This window comes from Felis catus, chromosome C1 (genome assembly GCF_018350175.1).
Source record: "Felis catus isolate Fca126 chromosome C1, F.catus_Fca126_mat1.0, whole genome shotgun sequence".
Lineage (NCBI taxonomy): Eukaryota > Metazoa > Chordata > Mammalia > Carnivora > Felidae > Felis > Felis catus.
The window spans coordinates 212,887,465-212,912,455 of NC_058375.1; the positions used below are offsets into that span (position 1 = coordinate 212,887,465).

A 24,991-nucleotide genomic window follows, 5' to 3' on the forward strand; every position below is an offset into this window, starting at 1 on the left:
AGGAAATGGCTGTTGTATCGGTCTTCCTGGGCTGTCTTAACAACACACCATCGACTCTGACAACAGGAATTTATTTCTCACTGTTCTGGAGCCGGGAAGTCCACGGTCGAGGTGCCAGCCGGGTTGATGTCCACTGAGGGCTCTCTGCTTGGGTTGCAAATGGCTGCCTTCTTTCTCCCTGTGTCCTCACATGGCCTTTCCTCGGGGCATGCAGGTGGAGAGGGAGAAAGCACTCTGGTGGCTCTTCACATCAGGGCACTAATCCTATTATGAGGGCGCCAACCTCAGGAAGCCATCTAAAACTAAGTATCTCCCAGGGCACCCAGGTGGCTCAGTCAGTTGAGCGTCCGACTTGGGCTCAGGTCATGATCTCACAGTTCATGAGTTCAAGCCCCACATCGGGCTCACTGCTGTCAGCACAGACCCTGCTTCGGATCCTCTGTCCCCCTCTTTCTCTCCGCCCCTCCCTCACTCACTCGCGCGCATGCTCTCTCTCTCTCAAAAACAAACATTTAAATAAATAAATAAAACTGAGTATCTCCCAAAGGCCCCATCCAAATACCATCATACTGGGGGTTAGGGCTTCAACATATGGATTTGCAGCGGGGGGTGGGGGGCACATATAGCAATTGTCAAGGAACGAGGATGTCCCCAGCTAGCCCTCGGTACCCAGGCCAGAACTGGGCCGTAGTTGAGACTGTGGGGAATTTAGGAGAAAGAGGTGGCCCCGGGGCCAGCACCCAGGAGTTCACATTCTCCAGGAGCTCTGGATAGGTGAGCAGGGTCCACACGTGCGGAGCCATAAAGGAAAACTCAGATTTAACCCGGGAGAGTCAGACTCGCTCCGCAGGCAGTTAGTGAAGGGACGGGTCACAGCAAAGACCTCTGGAGTACTGGCCCTGGGTCTTCGGCCCCTTGGTGGTCAGCAGGTCTCCTCTGCTGGGCCTCACGATGTCTGTAAAAAGAGCCAGGGCCTTGGGAAGCAGCTCCAGTATCATGGGGGCGGTCGGACAAGATGGAGGGAGAGGGTGCAGCTGCTATCGCGGAGAACCAAGTCCCCGAGCAGATGCGGGGACCTGCACTGAGCCAGACTCTGCAGGGTCCGGCTCCTGGCCACTCGGGCAGGCCCCGGCCCCGCTCCTGTGTCTGCTCACACTCGGCGTCCATGTGGCTGCTTCCGCCTGGGCCCTTCTTGGTCCCTCCGGCCAAGACTGTTGGGTCACCAGGGAAGGAGCCACCAGGGACCGGCTCTACACTGGAGCCAGTAAGTGCCCCCCAAGACCAGGTCACATCCCAGGAATCGATTTATTTGGCAAATCCGATGAAACAAGTCATTTTCCACTTAATTGTGCTAGCTTCATACATGCACATATGACAAGTATGCCTCAGGTTTTTCCAGACTGGGAGGAAAAATAGGTCACATTTATGGCCAAATAACGTCCCCCAGCCTCCTTTGATGGCAGGAATTTCAGTGATTTCCACAGCTAAGCTCAGCGTTCGCCAATTCGAATGGGCCCTCGAATGCCTCAGCACCTGAACCCTGACCCTGACCCTGACCTCTGTCCCTCCTGTGCCTGCTGGGCCTGACTGCTTGGCCTACAGTGTGGACCCTCCTGCAGAGCGGCCTGGTCTGAAGCGCTGGACCTGAGCCCACCCCTACAGACCCTGCTGAGTCCTCTGTGACTCGCAGACCAGGATGGGTCCCCATGGAGAGACAGAAGAGGCTCGTGGGCTCCTCCAGTGTGTTGGGATCAGTGGCGGGCAGGCGGGGGGGGGGGGTCTCCAAGGCTCACCCACAAGTCCACGGTTGCCATATCAACCTGAGCTCATAGGTCTAGCTTCCCCTCTCGCCTTCTCCATCACCCGGCTCGGGCAGGGTCATGCTGCCCCCAGGACAACATTTTATGTTTATGAACATCACAGGGGGTGATGGGTTGTCAGGGCCCTGCCATCAATTTTCTCTCAGGAAACCTGTCCAGCCCCATGTAAGTGGTAGATATAAGTGCCACATGTTGGACTCCCAGCTCCCAGTGCAAAGAGAGAAACTGAGGGAGAGGCGGTGACTGCACGTACCCATGGGCTCTGACCGCTCCCCGCCCCGCCACCAACCCCCGGCACCAATGTCCTGCTGGATGTAACAGCCTGGCTTTCTTAGAGCCTCTGTCCAGGATGGCCGCGAAACGGTGCAGGGTGTAGGCACCTCAGGGCAGCTTGGACTGCAGAGCCCCTGCCCCAGGCTACCGGTTCCTGGATGCCCAGTGTCGGGGGGGGGGGGGAAGGCGGGAGCCTCTGGTCCTGGTCACGATCATTCCTCCACAGCTATATCCACCCTTTCATTGATGCCGTGTTCTCACCCTTCCCTCCACCTGACTACTGAGTTGGCTGGGGCGGAAGCAGGAGTCAGAGGGGTTCCTGCCCTTGGATGCTCTCAGCCAGGCTGGCGATTCTCAAGCAGGAAGCAGCTCTGCCCTCCACGCTTCCTCTCCACCACCCCCCGCCGCTACCCCACCCCTTCACAGAGCCCTGTGGCTTCGGGCCTCACCTCGGTAATCACCCAGCCTCTGCCCCCGCCTCCTGGCAGGGTTTTATCGAAATCGCCCTCTTCTTCGGCCACAAGCCACTTACCTTCCATCCACCCCTTGGCAGTGGAAGCCCCTTTCCCTCCAAGTAGAAAGTGGTTCTTTTCTTCCTAAAGACCTCCCCCTTTCTCACATTAGGTCTCATCCCTTACATCTCGTCCCACTCACTCCGTCTCGCAAAACCACCCCACAACCCATCCTTCTAGTCATTTTGCTCTCTGGAGAGGCGGCTACGTCCTCGCAAGGCTCACAGCCGCCACCGCTCCTCCTCCTCAGGGCCACTGGAGAGAGAAGCCCGGTCCAAACCGGGAGGCGGTTGTTTGGTCTTCGAGTAGGAACTGCCAGGGGCTCCATGCCATCGAGATGATTCCTCCCATTCCCGGCTGGCTCATTTGCCCCCTCCCGGCCACTGGAGAGGGACAGTTCTGTGGACAGTGGCTCCGAGCCAGCCGTCCTGGCAGGATTCAGGTGGGCAAGACAAACACATGTTCCTTATTCTCCTCTGGCTGAACCGAATCAAGCCTGAATCCTTAGATCAGCCTCTTCTAGGCTACATCATGATGGCAACAGGGGGTCCTTGGCCTGTCACCTTCCTTCCCCAGGTGTATCCAATTCCCTTGTGGCTCTCAGGTGTCACCAGTGCCTTTCCACTCTGTCCCCAATTCTTCCACAAAGCGTCCATAGCTTCAGCATGGCCTGGTTCACACCGGCTCCCCTCACTCATCCTTCTGCAGCCTTGGGGAGGACACGGGAAGCTTTGGCTGGCTTCCCAGGTCCTTCTTTCCCATAGGAAACTTGGGGCTCTCTGCAGGTTCTTTCTCTGCCCCTCTCACCCCCACTTGCTATCATCTCTGTGAGGTTATTGGCCAGCAAAGCCCCAGAAAGGATGGGGAAGTACAAATCTGCTCTACCCTGGGATCCCCAAACCAGAAAGGAGCTTGCTACATCCCTCCTGCTCCGTCTGTTCCCAGAGCATTTCCCACCATGACCAACCCTCTCGGGTCTCTCTCCTAACTCGTCTCTCTTCCTTTCCAGAACCTTCTAGTCTAACAGAAGGATGGGGAAGAGCTGGGAAACAGCCTTGCTCCGATGGTCTCCTCTTTCTCAATTCTTCTGCCTCATGTTTTTGAGCTTAGAAATAGAGAATTCACCCGTTTCTCGGGTCCTTCCGAGACTCCCAAATACTGGGTGATTCATGTCCAGTTGTCTGCGTGCTGGGGAAAGCTCTTTGGAGCATAATGAGCAAAGACAGTGTTCAACGAGCATCACAAGGGAAAGCACACCAGCAAATGTGCCACATCGGTCCACCACATCAGAAACGTCGGAACGCGGTATCTGCTACTGGGATTTGGGGCCGGGGGTTCCTTCTTCTGTGTAGGTCTTTCCTTCCTTAGATCCTGCTGGTCATGGTATCCTGGCGGACGAGCTGGACCCTGGAAGGCCGGTGGGCCATGATGTCCGTGCGGAATTCTTTGATGACAAAATAGTAGCAGAAGACATCTAGGCAGCAGTTGATGTTGGAGAAACACATGGACAATTGCAAGAAAAAGCTGATGTTCTGCTTAGCTCTACACTCCACAATAAAGCCATTCCGTACCAGGAACTGCAAGAAGAAGCCCAAATGGACCGGAAGAAAGGAGACCACGAAGACAGCCAGGCTGGCTGCAATTGTCCAGATGCAGGCCTTCTGCTGGACCCAGTCCTCGGTGAGGCCCTGACGGTGGACCAGGATGTGAATGCTCCTGGAGGAACAGAAACCCATGACACCCAGGGGAAGAAGGAAGCCGAACACCTCAAGGGGGAAGAAGACCTGGGGACTCCAGGTGCCATCGGACATGTTGTGGAAGCACATGTACTTTTCCACCTTCCCGTGGAAGCTGTAGATGGGAATACTCCCCGCCCACACGAGGACCCAGATGGTGCAACAGATCCCAAAGATCTTCCTGGGGGACCGGAGGTGGCTGACCAGGAACGGGTACCGGATGACCAAGAATCTGTCCAGACTAATGAAGCAGATAGTGAAGACACTCCCGTACATGCTAACAAAGTAGAAGCACTCCACGAACGTACAGACGGAAGGATGGGGAGCCCATACGTTGGACATCGCCATCTTGAACGGAAGGGACAGCACCAGCAGCAGGTCAAAGACTGCCAGGTTGATCATGTAGATGGAAGTGGCAGCATAATTTGGCCACCTCTTCTTCAGGAAGGTGCTAAAGCCTCGGATGGCCAGCACGTTGAGGAGGAGGCCCAGGAGGAAGGTGGGGATGTGGACCATCAGCTGCACCGTCTTCATCAGCTCATCCACATCGCTGAAGGAGCAGTTCTGGCTTCTGTTTAGTTGCTGACTCATGTTCTTTCCTACAACACCAACAGCAGATTAGACGAAGTTCCTCTCGCTCTCTACAAGTGATGGACCCAAGTGACTTTGTCCCACCGCCATTCGTGCCCATTAAGTAACAATTAGAAAATGCAAGAAAACATTGCCTCTAATCCAGCTGCCCAGGTGTAACCACTATTACCTTTTGCTGTGTATCATTCCAGACTCTCTCACACTCGCACACACACGTGCACATGTGTGTGTCCCTTTTTCCTCTTACAAAAATGGAATTGTGTGTGAACATCTGTCCTTTTCTTCAATCGGAACTCTTTCTGTTGAAAGTAGTAACAATCACCAGGATGCCTGGGTGGCTCAGTGGGATGAGTGTCCAACGTCAGCTCGGATCGTGATCTCACGGTTTGTGAGTTCAAGCCCCATATCAGGCTCTCTGCTATCAGTGAGGAGCCTGCTTTGGATCCTCGGCACCCCACCCCTCCCCCGGCCCCACTCTCTGCACCTCCCCTGCTCACTCTCTCTCTTTCAAAAATCAAGAAACATTTAAAAAGAGGAAGAAGAAAATAGTAACAATGACATAAGCCTGACCCAGACTGGCTTAAGCAAAGCGAGAATTTCACACAGCTGAGAACATGAGAACTAGGGCAGGGCTGACGAGCGACAGCTTGACCGGGAACTCAAATGCTGTTTCGGGGACCCAGACCCTCTTTGCATGCTGTCTGTCTGCTTCCCGCCACCCGCATCCCAGAAGGCTGGACAGAGTCGACCCCACCCCTGCCCGAAGGGCTGGTCACAGACACGGTGACTAGTTGTTCATTGGTTCAGGGATAGACATTTGACCCACCCAGAGAGGACAAAAAGCCACAGTAACTCTTACTTGGGTTTCTAGGAAGGGGGTTGGGGCTCTCTCTCAGTGGGACTTGACGTTGGAAAGACATAAAGTCTAGAGGTGCTGCAGCCCCTTGTTACATCAAGGAGAAAACCAGACAGAAAATGGAGAGACACGGAAGAAAGGACATTCCCAGAGGGAATGTGACGGCTTGAGTTCTCCACGGGGCAAAGAAAGGCTTTTACACAGGTGGACAATTAGAGCTGGTCTCAAGGACAAGAGGACCAGGCTGCAGTGTGGCTGCACGGGGAAGCTGGTTGCCAACAGACAGGAATTCCCAAGTCAGGGCTTCCGATCAGGCCAAAGACGAGGGTCCAAGGCAGGCCCTGGCCAGGTCTCACTTAAGAGCTGGCCAAATTTGGGGGGGGGGCGGGTGCATGCCCTTGTGGACTTCTGTATCGTGGTAGGTGACTGCCTTGGTTCAGTGGGCTGTGTAGCTTATAAACAGCAGAAATCTGTATCTCACAGCTCTGGGGGCTGGAAGTCCGAGATCAGGGTGCCAGCACAGTTGGGTGAGGGCCCTCTTCCAGGGTGCAGACTGCCAACTCCTCTCTCTGTCCTCACGTGGTGGAAAGAGAACAAGAGGGCTCTTCGGGGTCTCTTTTCTAAGACCACTGATCCCACCCACGAGGGCTCCGCCCTCAGGATTTAATCACCTCCCCCAAAGCCCCACCTCCTAATGCCACCACCTTGGTGGTTAGATTTCTGCGTTTGAATTTGGGAAAGGGAGGTTGGGACGCAAAGGTCCGTAACGGTGGTCCTGGAGCAGATCAAAGCCAGGGCATGTGCAGCCCAGTGGACAGAGAATTCAAATATGAGCCCGATTCCACCCACCCTCCTTTCTCCCGCCCCCACCTCCCGAGCAGATGGGCGGGTGTGACTGGTCTGAGGCACTGGGCGTGCCAGGTCCTGGAGCACACAAGGTCGCTGCATGTGGGAGGTCAGTCGCTCTGGGCCACAGACTACTCATTAGGACTCTCCTGCCCTCAGTGACTTCCTGGCAGCAGGGGCTGAGGTCCAAAATGTCGATGTGGCAGGGAGAAGGTGCCAACATAGTCTGTGACCAAGAACCCTGTACTAGCGACCAATGCAGCTATCAGCTGAGCTTGTCTTGTTCTACTAGGTTTTTTTAAGTATATGTATTTATTTTGAGAGAGAGAGAGAACGTGCGCGCACATGCACACGAGCCAGTCAGGGAGGAGCAGAGGGAGGGAGAGACAGAGAATCCCAAGTAGGATCCCCACTGTCAGCACAGAGACCAATGCAGGGCTTGAACCCATGAACCGTGAGATCATGACCTGAGCCCAAGTCAAGAGTCAGACACTTAACTGACTGAGCCACCCAGGCGACCCTAGTAGTTTTTTTTTTTTAATTGAAAAAGTATTCCATGCATTCCATAAGATATTCAGACAATACAAAAAAAGAAAGAAAAGAAAAGAAAAAGAAAGAAACAGAAGCCTCTATTGTACCCCAGGGCCTCAGTTGTCTTTTCCAGAGGCAACCACGGTTAACAGTTCTGTGCATACTTTTTCCAGAAATTTTCCAAAGATAGGCATACACACACACACGCGCACACACACACACACACACACACGCATACACACACATATACCTACATACATATGTTTCTTTAAATTTGGAAAATATTACACCCACAGCTCTGACCTTTGCTTTGTCACTTTGCAATGTTTCTTGGAAATTGTTCCACGTTAACGTCGATGAATTGACTTTTTCTTCTTAATATGCACTGTTGTTTCTTGTTGTGAGGAGATACCACAACTCATTTAGCTAATAGCCTACTCACGAACATTTAGGTTTTCTAGGGGTTTTAGGGAACAAAAACTTCCCCAACAAACATCTGTGTGACTTATTTCTTTGCTCCACAGATATGGGTAAGAGAATTCCCATTCTGCTATGGTCTCTTAGTATAATTCCCTTGTAAGCCTTTGGGAAGGAAGGATTTGGGTATTTTTGAGACCCTATATAGAATGCCATTCCCAGGGCACCTGGGTGGCTCAGTCAGTTAAGCATCTGACTCTTGATTGAGGCCCAGGTCATGATCTCACGGTTCATGAGTTCGAGCCCCACACTGTCAGTGTCAGACTCCACACTGACAGCAGGGAGCCTGCTTGGGATTCTCTCTCTCTCTTTCTCTCTCTCTCTGCCCCTACCCCAATCTCTCTCTGTCTCTCTCAAAATAAATAAACATTAAAAAATATATAAAAGAATGCCATTCCCAAACCCCCTCTAACTGCTAGCAAAAAAGAATATATTTTTGTATCATCCATGGAGAACTATGTGTTAAACAGTTAACATACGTTGCTTGATTCGGTGGTTTCCTTATGTGTTAACTATGCTTAGGGGTTTATATCACAAAAGATGTAGGAAAATGTATTTTCTCACATTTAAAGCTTCGTGCTCCGAGGTCTCTGCGAAGAGCGCCTCCTGGAGTTGTGCAGTGTGGAGCCCCCTGCGCACCTGTTCCCGCTGGAGGACACCTGTCAGAAACACAAGCTGGCAGGCTGCTTCCTCCTAGCTAAAAATGCCAAAATATCCCCAGGCCTATCTCAGAAAATAGCTAGAATAACTTAGAACCAGCAAGAGAAATTTCAAAAATGATGACAACGGCAGGCCAGAAAAAAAAAAACAAATCCCGGTCTCACCGGAAAGTGTTGCAACACCAAACAGGAAGACTCGATTGGCTCAGAGAAGTCACCTTCAATAGCAGAAGCAGCAGTAAGTCAAGAACCACAAGAATAAGAGCAAATATAGGTTTGTGTTTAAAGAAATTCAACGAGGCTGCAAAAAAGAGGAACTCAGGCGTCCGTTTTTTGGCTGGGTCATGCTCAGGCGTCCTCCATGGAAGAATCTACTGCATCACCAGTGGTTCAATGACTACAACTAAAGCGGCCAAGAAAAAAAAGTCAGTGATGCTCAAAGGTAAAACCCAACCCAGCCCCAGCATGTGGCTGAGTCAAACAAACCAAAGAAAAACAAAGGGAGAAAAATGGTCTGACGGAAGCTGGGGCTTGTCTGACTCGATGGCACCGGGTGTGTGTGTGGGAAAGAGACACAATTCAGCTATCAGTGTTCTCCGGGAGGACCATCCTAAAGGGCACATTTGAATTATTGACAGACTTCAAATGGCAACTTTTCAAATGGAAATCTTTGAAGTCAGAGAAAGCACTCTATGGACTGTCAAAAAGAAATTAGGTTGAAAAAGAAAAAACCTTCCAGCTAACGGCAGAGTAAGCAGAGCCTCTGAAAAATTAATCCTCTGAATTCCCTCGGAAAGTTCAAGGAAACCATCTTTCTAAAAAAATCTTCTTTTAAAAAAAGATCAGGAACGTCTCTGGAAGAAGATAAAAAGGCTCCAGCCTGCAGCAAGAGATAAAGCAGTCATTTTTCTCGAAGATCAGCTGCCAACAATGGCCAGTCCACTTGTGCTAGGAGCCAGCAAGCTCCCCACACTTGACCTGTTGCCAGGGGCCCTCGATAGTTCCTGTTCCCGCCAACCCGGGGATCCGCACCAACCCACCTGTCCACCTGTTGCATTGAGGTGGGGGGTGGGGGGGTTGGGACGCTGAGAAGCAGACGCTGAGACAGGATTAGACATTTGAGAGATTTCTTGGGACAAACGTCGGTGCGGGATAAAGAGGAGAGGCAGGTCGGACACCTGTGGAAGGAGAGAGGGAAGGAAGGAAGCCTTCTGTGGGAGGAGAGTCAGAGCACGGTGCGGCTCCGAAAACCTGCTGGCCGGACCACCGGGGAGCCCCTAAGCTTGGGTGGCCTGGTGGAGGGGTCCCAGGTCAAGCAGGAGTCACCCAGGACCAGTGCCTCTGCCGGGCTCGGTGATTGGCTGGAAGCAACACAAGGACAGTGTGGCCCCAGGACCACCATCACTGTGGAGCTGAAGGCAGAGCTGGGCTGCAGGTCACCAGTGCTCCCATGGGGCAGCGGGGTTTCCTGAAGGGGAAGGCTGGAGCAGCCAGCTGATAGCCACCCCCGAGGCTGTCGTAATGCTTCTATTTACGTCACAAGCTGGTTAGCAGGTGCCGCGCAGTAGTGGGGACGTTCCCAATTCCCATTCCCATCAGGACCATCTATATGTGTTCTCTTTCTTCAGCAGGGATGGTGGGTCTGATCGCCTCACAAGAAGCATTTGAACGGGCCCTGGTTCCAGCCTCAGACCAGGAAGGAAATAGAATTGAATGGGAAGAGGTCACGGGTCAAGCAAATCAGATGTGTGAAGAGACCTGAAGGGTCCAAGATGACCTTTGTTAGTCACCGACAGGCAGCGGGGTGCCTGAGAGATGGGGCTGAATCGGACAACAAAGAAGATAAGAACTTGGATCAGAGAAGCCATGTTTTGTGCAAAATTTATGGAAAGAGAGCCCCTCCCAGATGTTCCGCTCACATCTTTAGATGCCATTAACATCGAGGCCTACAAACATCTGTGAGTAAACAAAGCAAATTCCTTGGAAACTTCTCTGAAAAAGTAATTCACGACAGAAGAGGTTTGAGGGAGAAAATGTGGACCCGAGTCTTTCCTACCCATCTGGGTTGCTGTGACGGTGTGAAGAGCACAGAAAACTACCCTCAGAAATGTGTGGCTTCCAGAAAGAAATGGACTCCCAGACGCACGCAAAAATGTAGACCTCCGTGAGGTAATGACAACGAAGAATGAAAATATCAAGGTGGAAAGCTTAGGGCAGAGCATTAAAAGCAGGGAACCACGAAGAGACTTCAGTTATGATGATTATGGTTACAAATGTAAACTTAAAAGAAAAGCGCTGTAAAAGAGGTCACTTAAAAAAGACAAGAGGTAGGGGCGTCTGGGTGGCTCCGTCGGTTAAGCATCCCACTCTTCATTTCAGCTCAGGTCATGATCTCGCGGTCCATGAGTTCGAGCCCCGCATCAGGCTCTGTGCTGACAGCTCGGAGCCTGGAACCTGCTTCGGATTCTGTGTCCCCCTCTCTCTCTGCCTGTCCCCAACTTGTGCTCTCGCTCTCTCTCTCTCAATAATAAATAAACATTAAAAAAATTTTTTTAATTAAGGTAAAAAATTTTTTTAAAAGACAAGCGGTAATCCCTTAGATCAATTGATGAAGAAGGAAGAATGCCCTTGGGGTGGTGGGGGCAGGGATCGTGGTAAGTAACAGGACATGGGCTAAGCAGATATTCCATAAAAGGAAATTAAAGTTATTGTTCCGGGGTTTTTTTCACTTTGATAATTACAGAGAATGTAAGAGGTTTTTTTTTAAACCTTGAAGTAACTAACCACGGACTATTAAAAACAGGATGCATATCTTCAAATCACCAAAGAAGATAGAAACAAACAAACAAATCAGACCATATAGCAAAGGAGTAAATAAATTGGAAAAAGAAACTGAGCAGAGAAATTACAATAAACATAAAAAAGTCATGCTTTCCTTATTAACTAACGTTTTTAGGTCAGCTATGAAATACAACTCTTTGTTGCTTATAAAGGACACACTTAATGACAGAGAAATGTTCAAAGTAAAAGTCCTATGATGGTATAGCAGACAAATCTGGATAAAAAGAAAGTCAGTGGTAATATTCACATCAAGCATTATAGAGTTTAATAAAGCCACGCATCAGAACCAAGGTTATTTAACATTAACAAAAGAAAAATTATGAAGGCCGATAGAGTTATCTTATGCACTGAATAATAGCCTGTAAAAGTACATGAAGTCTAATCGCTAGAATCTGAAGGGCCATTGGCAAAGACACGGTGTAGCATCAGACTCTAATGTACTATAAACTTGAACAGATCAAGTAAGCTAGATATAAGTTGGGATGTAGAGTTATATAAACAATAGAATGAATACAATTTGATTAATAGCTCTTGAATTTGGTTTGAAACAGAAATGTAACCTACTCTTTTCTCAAGTATCAAAAAAAAAAAAATTGCCAAAATGAATTATCTGCCTACCAGGAACAAAATCTTCTATTAAAAAAAAAAAGCAGAAATTATGTTGGCTACATTCTGACCACAATATATAGAAACCTAGGAGATTTTCTTTCTGTTAAAAAAGGTTAACATCAAGAAATATACTAGGGAAGGAAAACACACAAATAATGTCAGACAAATGATGTTCTTTCTTTATGAAGAGTATAAAAAACATATACATTATCAAGACCCTCAACAGACAAACAGGCAGAGGACACAAACAGTTCCCAGAGGAGGATTTACAAAGACATAAATTTTTGCTCATCATTTCAATAAAGAAGCTGGTAAGGGTTCTGTGAAACGGTCATTGACATGCTGGTAAGTACACACAGCTTCTTGACTTGATCATTCACCGTACAAGTCAAAGAAATGTTATTAATCTCTCATCCGGTGATTAGAAATTTACCTCAAGTCAATTACGAAAAAGAAGGAAAAGTTGTGTACGGAAACGTGTTTAGCATTTTTTTCTGATGGCAAAAAACGCACAAACTTTTCAATAGAAACAGGAGCTTGATTTCAGGATGGTAAATCTACTCAATGGAAATTTTTTCTGTCTGATTATGTTATGTTTATGCTGACTATGCTAAGTAAAAAACCCACAAACTACAGAACTATACATTCAGAATGACTTCAACTATGATTTTAAAAGCCCACACACAGGGAAAAAAAACCTAGAAAAAACTTTCCATATGCCAAACATTGGTTGCGTTCTAACAGGTAGTGGGTGCGTAGTCAATCTTTTATCTCCTTCTCTTTTTCTCTCTGTATATATTTTTCTAAGTAATCAGCGGTGACACAAAAACAATTTTAATTTTTGTAAGGTGTAGTAAATGCTAGCTAGGAGAAAAGGAAGAAGAGGCTTTGACTTTCCCTGAAAAGAAGAAAAGTCTGGGTGTGTGTTTGAGGCACGGCAGGGGTGGGAGTGAGGCTCATACTAAATTTAAAGAAATGCTTTGAACTAACCAGTGCTCAGCTGATGAAGCATAGATCTTGCCAGGTCAAAGATGAACATCTCAACACGCAACGTCTGAGAAACTTGGGAACAAAGCACGAAGTGACAGAGAGGATTGGAAGTCGCAGGTGAGAGAGCAGATGCCACCTAAGAGAGGAGAAATGGCCACAGAAACCTGATGTGTGATTTAAAAAGGAAAAGTTTCGGGGCGCCTGGGTGGCTCAGTCAGTTGGGAGTCTGACTTCGGCTCGGGTCATGATCTCACAGTCCGTGGGTTTGAGCCCCTGCTGACAGCTCAGAGCCTTGAGCCCCTTCCGGATTCTGTGTCTCCCTCTCTCCCTCTCTCCCTGCCCCTCCCCTGCTCATGCTCTGTCTCTCTCTCTCTCTCCTTCAAAAATAAATAAACATTAAAAAAAAAAAGTTTCATCTGTCCACAGGTCAGCCATTAGGAGTAAAGAGCGATACAAAAAAACATTCAAAATGCTGATCAGCAATGGAGAGAGGGGCGAGGGAAGGGAAGATATTTAAATAAATCCTCCCAAAGTCTGGACAGCTGTTAATAGAAACAAATGTGGGAGTTCAAACTTAAATAGTTTCTAAATTCGATATTCAGGTTAAATTATCTTGTCTATCGTAAAGAAACACAAGGAAGAGAAAATTCACAATAGAAACTAAACATGAAAAAACTGCCATGTCTCTACGTAGACAGTAACCCCGTGGAGGTTTACAGAAATGTGACATTTATAATAAAATCATAATACTCCTTAAAAATGATAATACTCATATAAAAAGGAGCACTCATTTAAAAAAAAAAAGCCCAAACCCAATCCTCTTTTGCCAGTAAGAAACACAGAGAAAACAAAGAGACACAGACACAGTAAAATGATGGGGTAATTAATCTCTGGTTTATCAGGCACACGGAACTCTAGAAAAAAAGGGAGTATGACAAAGTCATTTTTTTTTAGTAAAAATAGAGTAACACAGAGACTTTCCAAAGGTAAAAGTTACAATAAATAATTAAAACATAAAACAATTTATGTTCCAATGTGCACAGCAAAGAAACACGTAACAGGAGCGCACCAGAAATGCACAAAACAGTAGAAACAGAATTGTAGGTAGAGACCTTAAGGCTCCCCTCTCAGAGTATCATCGATCAAGTGGACAGAGAACTTTTAGGCTCTGAATAGCCCAATTAAAAAGGCAGATCGGTGAGGACTGAATCATAAATCAGGGGAATAGACTTTTCTTGCAAGAAGACAAGGATCTTTTGCCACATTTATCCCAGGAACGGGCCCCGCCGAGTATGCCCCGGTGGTGCCACCCTTTCTGTTCTCAGACCACAAAGAAGACAGCACTATTTGCTGAGCACCATGATATTAATAATATATAATAGGTACTTCTATGCATTCTCTTAAGTAGTCTCTTAAATAACGTGTGGGTCAGAGATAAAATCAGAACTATGTCACCGAAATATTGGGAAAGAACCAATGTTTATACACAAAACACAGAGGCGGCCACAGCGTAAGGGGAACCGGGGATTCGTAAGTATTCTTGCAAACACGAAAGCCAGCGAGGAATGATGGCAACCAGACCTACATTTAGAGAATCTAGAAGAGGAACAAAGGGAGACAGAGGTCTTTGTGCTGTTTTGGTAACCTGGGCACTCTCGGCTGGGGCTGCACGTGGACAGGCAAGGAAGCCACAACCCAGGGGGATCGTGGAAAGGACTGGAGGTGCCCATGGTCTATAAAAGAATAGCCATTTTAGCACCCTCAACGCTCAAGGCATGCCTCCCTGTACGACTCTGCAGAATGGGCTCCAGGTGCCGTAGAAAGAGACCTGTCTCGTTACTGGAGCATCTGACAGCAGACAGAGTGGCCTTGCTCTGTACTGAGCTCTCCGTCACCAGGCGTATGTAAGGACAGGCAGGAGATCCATTTATCCAGAATGTTGTCAAGGGAATTCACGCTTAAGAAAGGTTTTTGGGTTTTTGTTGTTGTTGTTGTTGTTGTTGTTGTTTTTAACCCTGAACTGGAATCTTCTGTCAATATATTAATGTTTCCTAATGTTTAGTAAAGAGGAGAGAAAATTGTGTGTGAAGAGGGACTGGCCCAGGAGTCCAAAGGCTCCTAGCTGCTCTGGCTGTGTGGCCTCCGTCTGGGTTCTCTCATCCGAACGGCACCGCCTAGCTCTGCGAGCCAGGAGCCCATGGCCTCACCTTGCCGGCTCTCTTACTAAAGCAGGCTGGCTCTGGGCTGTGATTCCTGTGGCCGCCTAGGCCGGTGTCGCACTTGGGGCAGACCCCAGGCCTAGTATGCACAGCTGTGGCATCCAGACCGAGCTGTGTGGCTCAGACCAAGCCAGCCCTCCTCCCATCAACAGAAGAACTTTCCAGAAACACCAGCAACAGTGAGAATGGAACTTTGGGAGGTTTGCGGGCTGAGACAGTCCACCCTCCCCCCTTTTGCTGCCAAACTCCTCATCCTCACGGAGCACTGTGGTGTGAGCCACCTACAAGATGGGAGGGCCAGCATGGCTGAGAAGAGTTGGTACAGCCCCTGAGAAATGTCGTTTGAGGAGGAACACGCCCCTGGACCAGTGTCATCCAGGTTCCTCGCCTGAAATTCCTGTCTCCTCTGGGAGTGCAGTGTTGAATCCCACAGGCAGAATATAAATATTTATTTGGATGCCATTATCTGCCACTAACAACATAGCATAAATAAATTCATCTGTCTACACCTGAGCTGGGCTTCTGGGGAACACGATGTGAAAAGGAGCAGGACACAGGTGGGACAGAGCACATAGAATCTCCCTGACTCCAAAGTTTTGCCGAAGCTGCACCCCGAGCCTGGCAGGTTGGAGTGGGGCTCAGGGAGTCAGAGAGGGGTCAGTTCAGGGACTTGAGATGTGGCTGTTCCTGTGCTAAGTGCTCTCCGATGGGAACTCAGTACATTCCGTTGTACTGTACAACGTTGTACTGTCCATGTACAACTCAGTACATGGACCGTTGTTATAATGATGCCCACTTGACAGGTGAGGACAGTGAGGCTCACAGAAGCTAGAGTCTACCCGAGGTCAAACAGATGGTGGGGGGCCTCCCTGGCCCTCACGTTGAGTCTCTCCTTTATCTCCCCTCCCCCAACAGCATCACCAGTATCACCGGCAAGAGCCTCCGATATAGCCAGGAGCCCCCAGCTCCCCCTTCCTCACTTTCTGGGGTGCCTGATTCCACTTACCGCCTCCTATTTCCTCTCAGACTCTCGCCTCCCCTCTTAAAAACCTCATCCCTTCCTTCAAGTGTCCACCGTCCCGATTCACCTGTATCACCTGATGTGATTTCCCTGCTGTGGCCAAGTGGGGCCGATCATCCGTGTGCACCGTAGGGGTACATATAGGGACCAATCCAGTTATGATAGATAACAGCAGGCACAGCTTCCCAGTTGCTGACTGCATGGCCAAGCTCTTCTATCACTCACTGCTCTTAAGAGCCCCAGGAAGAAAAAACCATTATTGTTTCCATTCTCCAGAGGGGTCCACTGAGGCCGGGGAAGTTACTCACGGCCCTGGCCTGCCTGGAGCACCTTGCCCAGGGGCTAGAGGGTGATTCCTGACAGCGTGTGGTCTTGGGCCCTTGGTGCTTTCCAGGGCCAGGTTCCGGGAGGCAGGCAGTAGGGCCGGCAGGAGGTAGTGACACGCAAGCCAAGCCCCCCTGGGGAAGGCTCCCGGGCTGCCTATGGTGAGGTTTCCCCACCCCAGCAAGATGCTACAACCCTGAGTCAAATCAGGAGGAAGTTGAGGGTTCGTAGGAAATGTCACCGATCGTCAGGAACAAACCAGCCCTCCGCCTGCTGCTGCTGTTGTCGTGGAGGCCGCTGGGGGCTGCGGCCACCCCTTCCAACTGGGACGCCGAGTCCGGGCAGGTGTGGACGGAGCCCAGACCACAGAGCACCAGCAGGCCTCAGGAAGTCACCCGCCATCCAGGAAAACGAGGTCAGTCCGTGGCCTCTGTGTCTCGATTTTTCTAAGTGGCCCGGGGGGCTGTTACCTGTTGGGGGGTCCGGTGCAGCTGAGTGAGCCGTGAGATGTCACTTGTCGTCCCAGCTCGGTCACCAGCCTGCCCTGGAGAGAACCACTTCCCTCTCTGGGGTTCGGCTTCCTTATCAGTGAAATGAGGGGGTGGGACCAAGATGCTTTTCAAATGGCTCTAGCCCCAGCCTTGTCTGGCCGGGGTGGGGGGGGGGTGAGGGGGGGCTCTTTCCCTTGGCTCTGGAGAGGGGCTGTGTGGGAGTCCCTCCCCACCAAGCGAACGAGAATGGGGCATGAGAAACATGTTTCTACGGGGACGGTCTCACTCTTAGGCCCTCTGATGTTCACTCAGCTTCCGAAAAGAACAGGGAGAAGGGGGGGCAAGAACCACAGCACGCACAGAGGTGAGACACAACTGAAGAAAGGCTGGGGGTCACACAGGGACAGCCAGCGTCTGAAGAAGGCTGTTCCGACTTCCAGCCCTTCTGGGGTTCAGGATTCAGAACTGCCGTCCACACAAGGAGTGCGATGGTGCACGCCTTCATGTTGAGGGGACTGGCGGGCCAGGAAGGCCCCAGCCCGGGGGACGCGTCAGCCCCTGTACATGCATCTTCAAGGGCCGGGCAGCAGGGCGGGTGTGGGCAGCTGTGCCGGGCCCTGGCTTCCCACGCCAGGGCCTCCACCGCAACATGGTTCGGCCTTGGGCCACACAGTCCCCGAGGGCCCTTCAGGCAGAGATTTCCCCCGCGCCTCCCACATGCAGGGCTGGGAGAGCTGAGACTCACTCATGGACCCTGGGTGGCTCTCAGCAGGGACCCCCTCAGAGATGGCGGCCGCTCAAGAGAGTGGGCCGAAACACCCTGACGGATTCAGCTTCAGTGCTGGGGAAGGACCGGGAGATCCCGTCAGAGACCAAAGCACGGGCTATTTTTACAGGCCGGGCACGCTGTGACTTTCGGGTGTCTACAGGAATAGAAACGCCCCATTCTGGGTAATTCATCCCAGCATAGGGCCGTCTCTGTAGAAACAACAGCTGTGTGTGACCGTGGGGAGGTCGCCTGGCCCTCCAGAGCATGGGGTCCCCATCTCTGGGAGAAGAGGTTCACAGAGCCAACCATGACATCCTTTTAGGTTGTCACTGTATGACTCTGATCCTGCCCGTGCCTGTGCTATGGGCAGAACAAAGTTCACTCCCTGACCCGGGCCGTAAGCTGGCCTGGGAGTGAAGACAGCAAGGCCCCCGTAGGCCCCTGGCCCGATGTAAGCCCCCATGAGTCGGCCAGGCTTGGGCATCGTGGGCGCAGCTTTGGAGGCTGGAAGCGTCCCGGGAAGGACAGGGAGGAGCCATGCAGGTGTCCAGGGCCTGCGGCGTCGGCGTCGGGAGCCCTGGGAAGGGGTCAGCACGCGGGGGCCCACGGCGGGGGACTCTCCACTCAGCCCCTCCTCAAAGGGAGCCTCGCCCCATGGCTATCCTCTCTTTTGTAATTACTATTTCTGTTTTTATTACTGTTGCTTTTGATTTAGAATTTTGAGTACGTGCACATGATCCAAATACATACGTAAACACATACGGTAAGATGTCTCTGCCCAACCACTGGGCCCCCAAATCCAGTGCCCACCCACCCTTCAGGGTACCCCTGATGACAGCTTCTTCCAGAGCTTCTATACCAACATATGTACATATATGTTCTCATTTTCTCCCTCTTTTAACACAAAAAACTGTGTATGACGTAAGCTGTGCTGCATACAAATCGTCTCCCACCCTTACTTTTCTTTTTAATTTTTTAATGTGTGTTTATTTTTTTAAAAATGTTTAATGTTTTATTTATTCTTGAGAGAGAGAGAGAGAGAGAGACAGAGCAAGGGAGGGGCAGAGAGAGAGAGAGACCCAGAATCCGAAGCAGGCTTCAGGCTCCAAGCTGTCAGCACAGAGCATGACACGGGGCTCAAACTCACAAGTGGTGAGATCATGACCTGAGCCAAAGTCTGAGGCTCAACTGACTGAGCCACCCAGGCAACCCAATGTGTGTTTATTTTTGAGAGAGAGAGAGAGAGAACGAGAGGGGTAGGGGCAGAGAGAGAGGGAAACACAGAATCTGAAGGAGGCTCCAGGCTCTGAGCTGTCAGCACAGAGCCCGACGCGGGGCTCGTGGGGCTCGAGGGGCTTGAACTCATGAACCCTGAGATCACAACCTGAGCTGAAGTCATCATGAGCCAAAGATGGACGCTTAACTGACTGAGCCACCCGGGCGCCCCGTCTCCCACCCTTTTTTGAAGAGCTTTGCTGATGACCTTCATCAGGAGCGTGATGGGGGACCCCACCCGAGGCAGGAGCCTGTTGGCTCTCCTCAGGGGTAGGCCAGGCAGGGACTTGCCCAAGGCCCCACCCATGACTCCGGTCCCTCCATCTAGGTCCTCTCCTCCCCCTGCCCCCACCCCAGGCCTGGGGAATCACAAATATGAAGACTTTTTTCTCAGAAGATTCCTTAAACCTCCCAGAAGCAGCCACCCTGCCCACCCTCACCTTCCCGAACAAATCAGAAGCTTTGGGAGCCTGGTGTGGGGGCAGAGGTGGGAGGTCCTCCCTGCCCACTAGCTGGGAAGCCCAGAGTAGGGGGCTCAGACCTCCAACCTTACCAGTGTCCTGGGGTAGCATCTGAGCTCCAGAGTCACTTGCGTGTAGGGTGAGGAAAGAGCCACTCTGGGTTTGGCAAAGGGCGGCTCCTCAGCACCTGGGGACTCACCACACCCTCTCCTGATGCTGTTTAAATTTCCTCCTTCAGCGACTGAAGTTCTCCCTGTACTCATGGAGCGTCTCCTCCAGAGACGAAGACTTGCCCACTGGGGGCATCACAGGGTGTAAGAGCTGGGCCAGAACCATCAGGATGCCCCCCAATCCCACCTGGGGGAGTTGCTCAGGGACCGGGGGGGGGGGTGGGGACAAAGTAGGGACAGAAGATGCTAGAAGCACAGAGAATAGCCTAAGTGCAGACAAAAGGAGGAAGGAAATTGACATCTTGGGTGAGGTCAGGAGTCTCTGTGCAGCTGAAGCCTGGGGACATGGGGGGCTAGCTGGAGCCGAGACGGAGGGGACTGGCCAGACAGGATAAAGGCAGGGGTGCTCAGAGGACCCGGGGAACAAATTCGGTGGACAGGAAACCATCCCATCAGAGAGAAAGCTCTGGCTTTATAGTATAGTGCCTTTCTTCCAACAGCCACCCAAATCCAGCTACGGTGCGATGGGCAGCTCGGGGACTGGACACAGGACAGACCCACTCGGGTGGCAGGGCCAGGGTGGGGTGAGGGCAACAGCAGTAACGGGAAAGGAGTCGGGAGGGGAAGGGGGTCGCCGTCATCTGAGGCAGCCTGGTTCCAGTGAGAGCCTCGGGCAGCCCCAGGTTCAAGTAGCCACAACCTCACGTAGCTACTACGTCAGCTTGGCTCCGGGCCTAACTTCTGGAAATTGCACTCATACATTCATCTAGCCAACAAGGATCCGTTGATCGTGACTCTGCACCGGGCACTGGTGATCAAGGCAGACAGTAGCACCTCTCTCAAAAACTGTTTTCAGGAGCTGGCGTGACAAGAGGGGTGCGGGGCTCGAGGCTGCCGAGACCCACCCCCAGCCCCCACTGCCATTATGTCAGCCTCAGTGGTCTCCGGGAAAAAGAACAACATAAAAAACTGAAGGCGGTGGGCAGGGAGGGGGGTCCCAGAAATGAGGATGCCTCAGCAAAGAAGGGAGGGCAGGAGAAACTGAGGACCAAAAGGCAGGAAGAGGGGAATGGGTCCAGCCCCTCTGTGCCCTCCACCCTCTGATCCAAAATTTCAGGCTCTGCCACAGTTCTGTCCCCAAGCTCGTCCTATGCATTTAGCCTGTACGAACGACTCCACTGGAGCAGAAATGAGGCCCTTTCCTGGGGTCTGAACCGAGTCCCCAAGGACCGCCCCCACGCTGCCCCCCCACCCCCCCCACCCCCCCGCCTAGTTGCTTGAAAAGACAGCTGGGCCGTCACAGCCACCCATACAGACCGAAAATGTTCGGCCTCCTTGGAAGTGGGCACCTGGTGGCTGGCAGCTTCAAGGTCACAACTCACAATGTCGAGGCAGGGTGGAGTAAAACACACCAGGGGGCAGCAACCCTTTAGAACTCACCCCTTCCCCTCCCACACGCCCCCTCCGGTTCTCACTGGAAATGTAGCATTGAGGTTGCAGGCCTGAAGTTCTGGACAACTGGGTGTGGGCTTTCCTTCCGTTTCTGCCGCGGCTCTCGTAATTCTTTCAGAGTTCCCTGCTCCCTGCATCGTCCTGCCTGTAGCCATTTATGGCCCAAATTGGCGGGGGGCGGGGGGGGGGCAAGTCCCCCTGAGCAAAAGCTGTCTTCAAGCCAGAGGCCGAAATTCCACATCAGGCAGAGAGGGCCCTTCACTGGGAAGGTTGTAAAGACCGTGGGGTTCTGGAAAAGACGGACACCCAAAGCCTCCCCTCTGGTTGCACTCAGGGGAGGAGAGGTTCTGTGGTTTATACACGAGAGGCCAGCACTTCTAGGGAGCCTCGGAACATCTCAGGACCCGAAGTGGATGCCCCCAGGTTAACACTAGAGCTTCTAGTTCAGGCTCCCCAATGCCCTGTGGGGGTGCAGGACTTTCCAGGCCTTTCCTCTGCTCCCACCTGGCAATCGGGGCTCCCTGCCACTCCTGCCTGGGCCCTGGGGGCTTCTGGCCTATAGCCTCCCCCCGGCTTCTCTGTACCTGTCACGTGCTAGAAGCCGCAGCTATTGGGTTGCACTTATATGTTTCCTAGGGACATGTTGGCGGTTGGAAAGGGTGGATCCTTTTGAAATCGTTTTCTCTTCATGTTTCCTTTTTTTAAAAATTTTAAAAATTTTTTTATTATTTATTTTTGAGAGAGAGAGAATTAAATGTCTGTCTTATTTTTTGTGACATGTTTTCTCCCCACACCACCCCTCCCGACCCCTCCCCATGGGCACACATTTTTATATTTGTTTTGCTGCATGGAAATTGTCGATTTGGGTGTTAATAGTACTTTCCTCTGTTCCCGTAAACTGTCTTGGGCACTTCGATAATGTGTGTATCTTCACTCCTCCACAGTTAGAGTAAGTATGGTATTCATTTCCTTCCTGGAAATCTCTGAATTAATTTTTTTTTTTTTTAGCCTAGGTTGGAGGATTAAAAACTTCTCCATTACGTAGTGCCCGGCAGGTCAGAGTTACAGGGGTCCCAGCAACCCCCCACCTCCCTGGGCTGAAGGAAACACTCTCAATCTCAGGCGAAAGCCCTTTGTCCCGAGCGCCTCTTGCCCCCCACATGGAGTCCTCCTTTCTGCTTACTCATTGTCATCAAATACCTGCCCGTCCCACCACCGCTATCACCCCAGCCCTGCAAGGAGACTTCATTAATGACAGAGACACAACCCTCCACCATTTATATTGGGAGTCCTAAGGGTCAGTGAGCGATGCACTTTATAAATAAACTCAGTACATTCTCCAAACCACCCATGAGGTGTAGACTATCACTAGCCTCATTTACAGGTGGGGAAACTGAGGTGCAGCAAGGCCGAGTCACGAGTCTACACATGCCCCAAGAGCACAGAGCAGAGCTGGGGCTGGAAATGGCGGGCTTAGGGCTCCAGCAACCCTTCTTGGCCGAAGGTCAGCCCTTGTGCCAAGCTCCCCCAGCTCCCCACATCCACGACACCTTTGCCTCCAGCTTCACAGAGAAAATCTGGCAAGTCAGGCATGAACCTCAGGCTCTTTGTCCTCAAACCAGTGCTGTCTGCACCCAACCAACAACCTCAAGGTGCTTCTGCAGCTTAGAGGAACTCACCCCCACCTGCAGCCCATCCCACCTGTCTCCTCAGGGGGCTCTACTCCCTCAAGCTGTCACTGTGGTTTCTGAGAGGTGGCCGCAGGGCACAGAAAAGGTCAGCAGATGTCACAAGAACAAAAATTCATCCTCTCCTTGTTGATTTTGAAGGTAGAAAATTCTCCATGAACTGGGTGGATCCTCGTTCTAAGGTGACCAGAAGTCTTAATTTACCCATTAAACAATTTTAAAACCATGGAGAATTCTGTGAAAGCAAACTGCATCATAGAAGCCATGTAATGTTACATGAAGAGAAAGCTATTATGGAAGGGGAAAGTTTTCAGGATTCGTTGCAATAATTGGACCCACACGTCTTCTACGAGAAGAGGACGTGATGAATGAGTGTGAATGAACACGAGTATGATGAGGTCCCGAGACCTCGCCTAAACCACACCCTCAGAGTCCAACTTAAGAAGGTGGTAAGACGAGGACAGTCTCCCCGGGCGGCCGAAGGTCTAGCATCTTCCAGCTGCCCGGATGTGTCTGCAGCCTGGCTCTCTTACTGAGTCCGGCCCTCCAGCCTGATCCGGGATTCTTCACTCCATTCCCAGACCCCACCTCTTTCTGGTCCTTGACAAAAACACACCTATTTCCAGCCCAAGCGCTGCCTCTGAAGGCCTCCGTCAGGGCCTCGGTTTCCTCATCTCTGCAATGGGCACAGCTGTGCTGCAGGCAATTCTCTCTCAAGAATTCTCCGCCTCTGAGGTCACAAGGACAAATCCTAAAGCAACACAGGCCGATGGACCTTAGATTCCAGAACCCTGGGGTCAGGTTCTCACCTGCTCCCTGGCAGCAATGAAGAAAAAGCAGCCCTGCTATTCCCCTACCCCCCGGCACTCCCCCTTCCCCTGCCCCTTCCCTTGCCTCTTCCCCCCTACCTGCTGCCCTCCAGCCCTGCCTCCTGCAGGCCCCCACTCTGAGCCCTTGGCCCGGCCCTCCTCCTGCTGGCCCACCTTGCCTGGCCAAGCTCCTGCCTCTCACCAGCTGGCCCCCTCCTCACCTGGACGCCCACAAGGCCCACTGTCCCCACGTGCTCCCTGGAGTCCCCTGCTGCCCCTGCTGCCCCTGCCCTGCCAGCCCCCCTTCCCCACCCTACCTCCCCTTTTGCTGCCTGGCCTCCCTCTCTGCTCTTCACTCTTCCTTTGCCCTGGACCCCCCTTCTGGCCCTTGTCTGGCCTCCAGCCACCTGGCCAGACTGCTCAGCCGCCCCTACTCGCCTCCCACCCAGTCACCTCCTCCCATCATCTCCCCACCCTCGGGCCACCCTGCAAACCGTCCCAGGGACCTGGCCCTCCTGCCAGTGGGCACCTGGACCTCTCGGACTTCGTGAGTGAGGCACCTGCTGGGCACAGGGAGCAGCACAGGCCTGGCAGGTGTGGGGCAGCCTCGAGGGCCCTCCGGTGCTCCAGGAAGCCCCCATCTCCAGAGTGAGCTCTCAGCCACGTGGGGGTCTGGCCTGGGTCACCGGGTAGGTGCCCCTCCTCGGGATCGGTCCATAGGCCAAGGAAGAGGTGACAAACAGCTTCGTGTCCACACTCGAGCCCCTCCAGGCTCTCAGAGTTACCACTAGGAGGGGGTGGCTGGGCTCAGTGGACTCGGGGGATCTTTCCCTGCAGGGCTGTTCCCTGCCCTGGGGCCAAGCGGGCTGGCCTCCCTCATTCAGAAGGGGCAACGGTGCCCTGTGCCTGGTACACACCCCGTTCTCCAAGCCAGCCTCCCCAGGAGACAGCGACCAGGGCTCCCTATGGCAGAGGGAGGCTGTGGCAGCGGGGGGAGGGGGGAGGCCTTGCTGCATGACATTAGGGCATGGGTGTTTACAGGGAGGAGTCAGGAAGGGATGTCTGGGTACTTCGGCCAAGGATTGCCAGGCCTTCCCTAGCCAAGCTTGGCCTCAGAAGTCCCTGGCTTTCGTTTCTGAGGTCATGTCTACAGCCACCTTAAAGCCTCCCGCCATACCAGAGGGGACTCTGGTCGCCCCATCCTGCCCCCACCCCCTTGCCTGACCAGATTGCCACCTGGGGTCAGACGCTTTCCTCGCCCACCTGATAAACTCCCTTTCACCGCTAACAGCTCATTGGCCTTCACGGGGCACGGGCCTGGGCACTTGTGCTGCCTGTCTGGGGGGACCCTTCACTGCCCTGGCTGTTTCTCCTCTGAACCTTTTTACCCAAAAGGCTGATTGATGGCCTTCCTCCTCAGATGACAGAACTTGGTGGCTTCTACCCCAGCCCTGGCTCTAGAATCACAAAACCTCCGTCTGCAAAAGGGGCAGGACCTCTCTCACTTCTCTCACCAAAAGAAGTGCAACAATGTCAAAATCACTGCTTGGGTTCCGAACCCCTCTCTCAGC

General features: G+C 51.9%; 1 protein-coding gene and 1 long non-coding RNA gene across 11 annotated transcripts in view; one reads left to right on the forward strand and one right to left on the reverse strand.

The window, feature by feature from the left end:
• Positions 1-1,291: 1,291 nt before the first annotated feature.
• Positions 1,292-24,991, reverse strand: part of GPR55 (G protein-coupled receptor 55) — a 44,392-nt gene continuing 20,692 nt past the window's right edge. For 7 of the 10 annotated variants that reach the window (XM_019838843.3, XM_019838838.3, XM_019838835.3 and 4 more), the window contains one exon: positions 1,292-4,940. In XM_019838843.3, the coding sequence (XP_019694402.3) occupies positions 3,970-4,940 (971 nt within the window). In that variant the 3' untranslated portion in view covers positions 1,292-3,969. Of the gene's footprint in view, positions 4,941-8,206; positions 8,631-16,775; positions 16,860-21,677; positions 23,363-24,991 lie in introns of those variants that run through there. The other 3 variants (XM_045034599.1, XM_045034598.1, XR_002161842.3) reach the window with 3 other exon arrangements.
• LOC109502926 lies at positions 23,358-24,953 on the forward strand. Its single transcript, XR_002161843.3, has 2 exons — positions 23,358-24,109; positions 24,841-24,953. It is a non-coding gene; the product is annotated as an uncharacterized LOC109502926 (long non-coding RNA).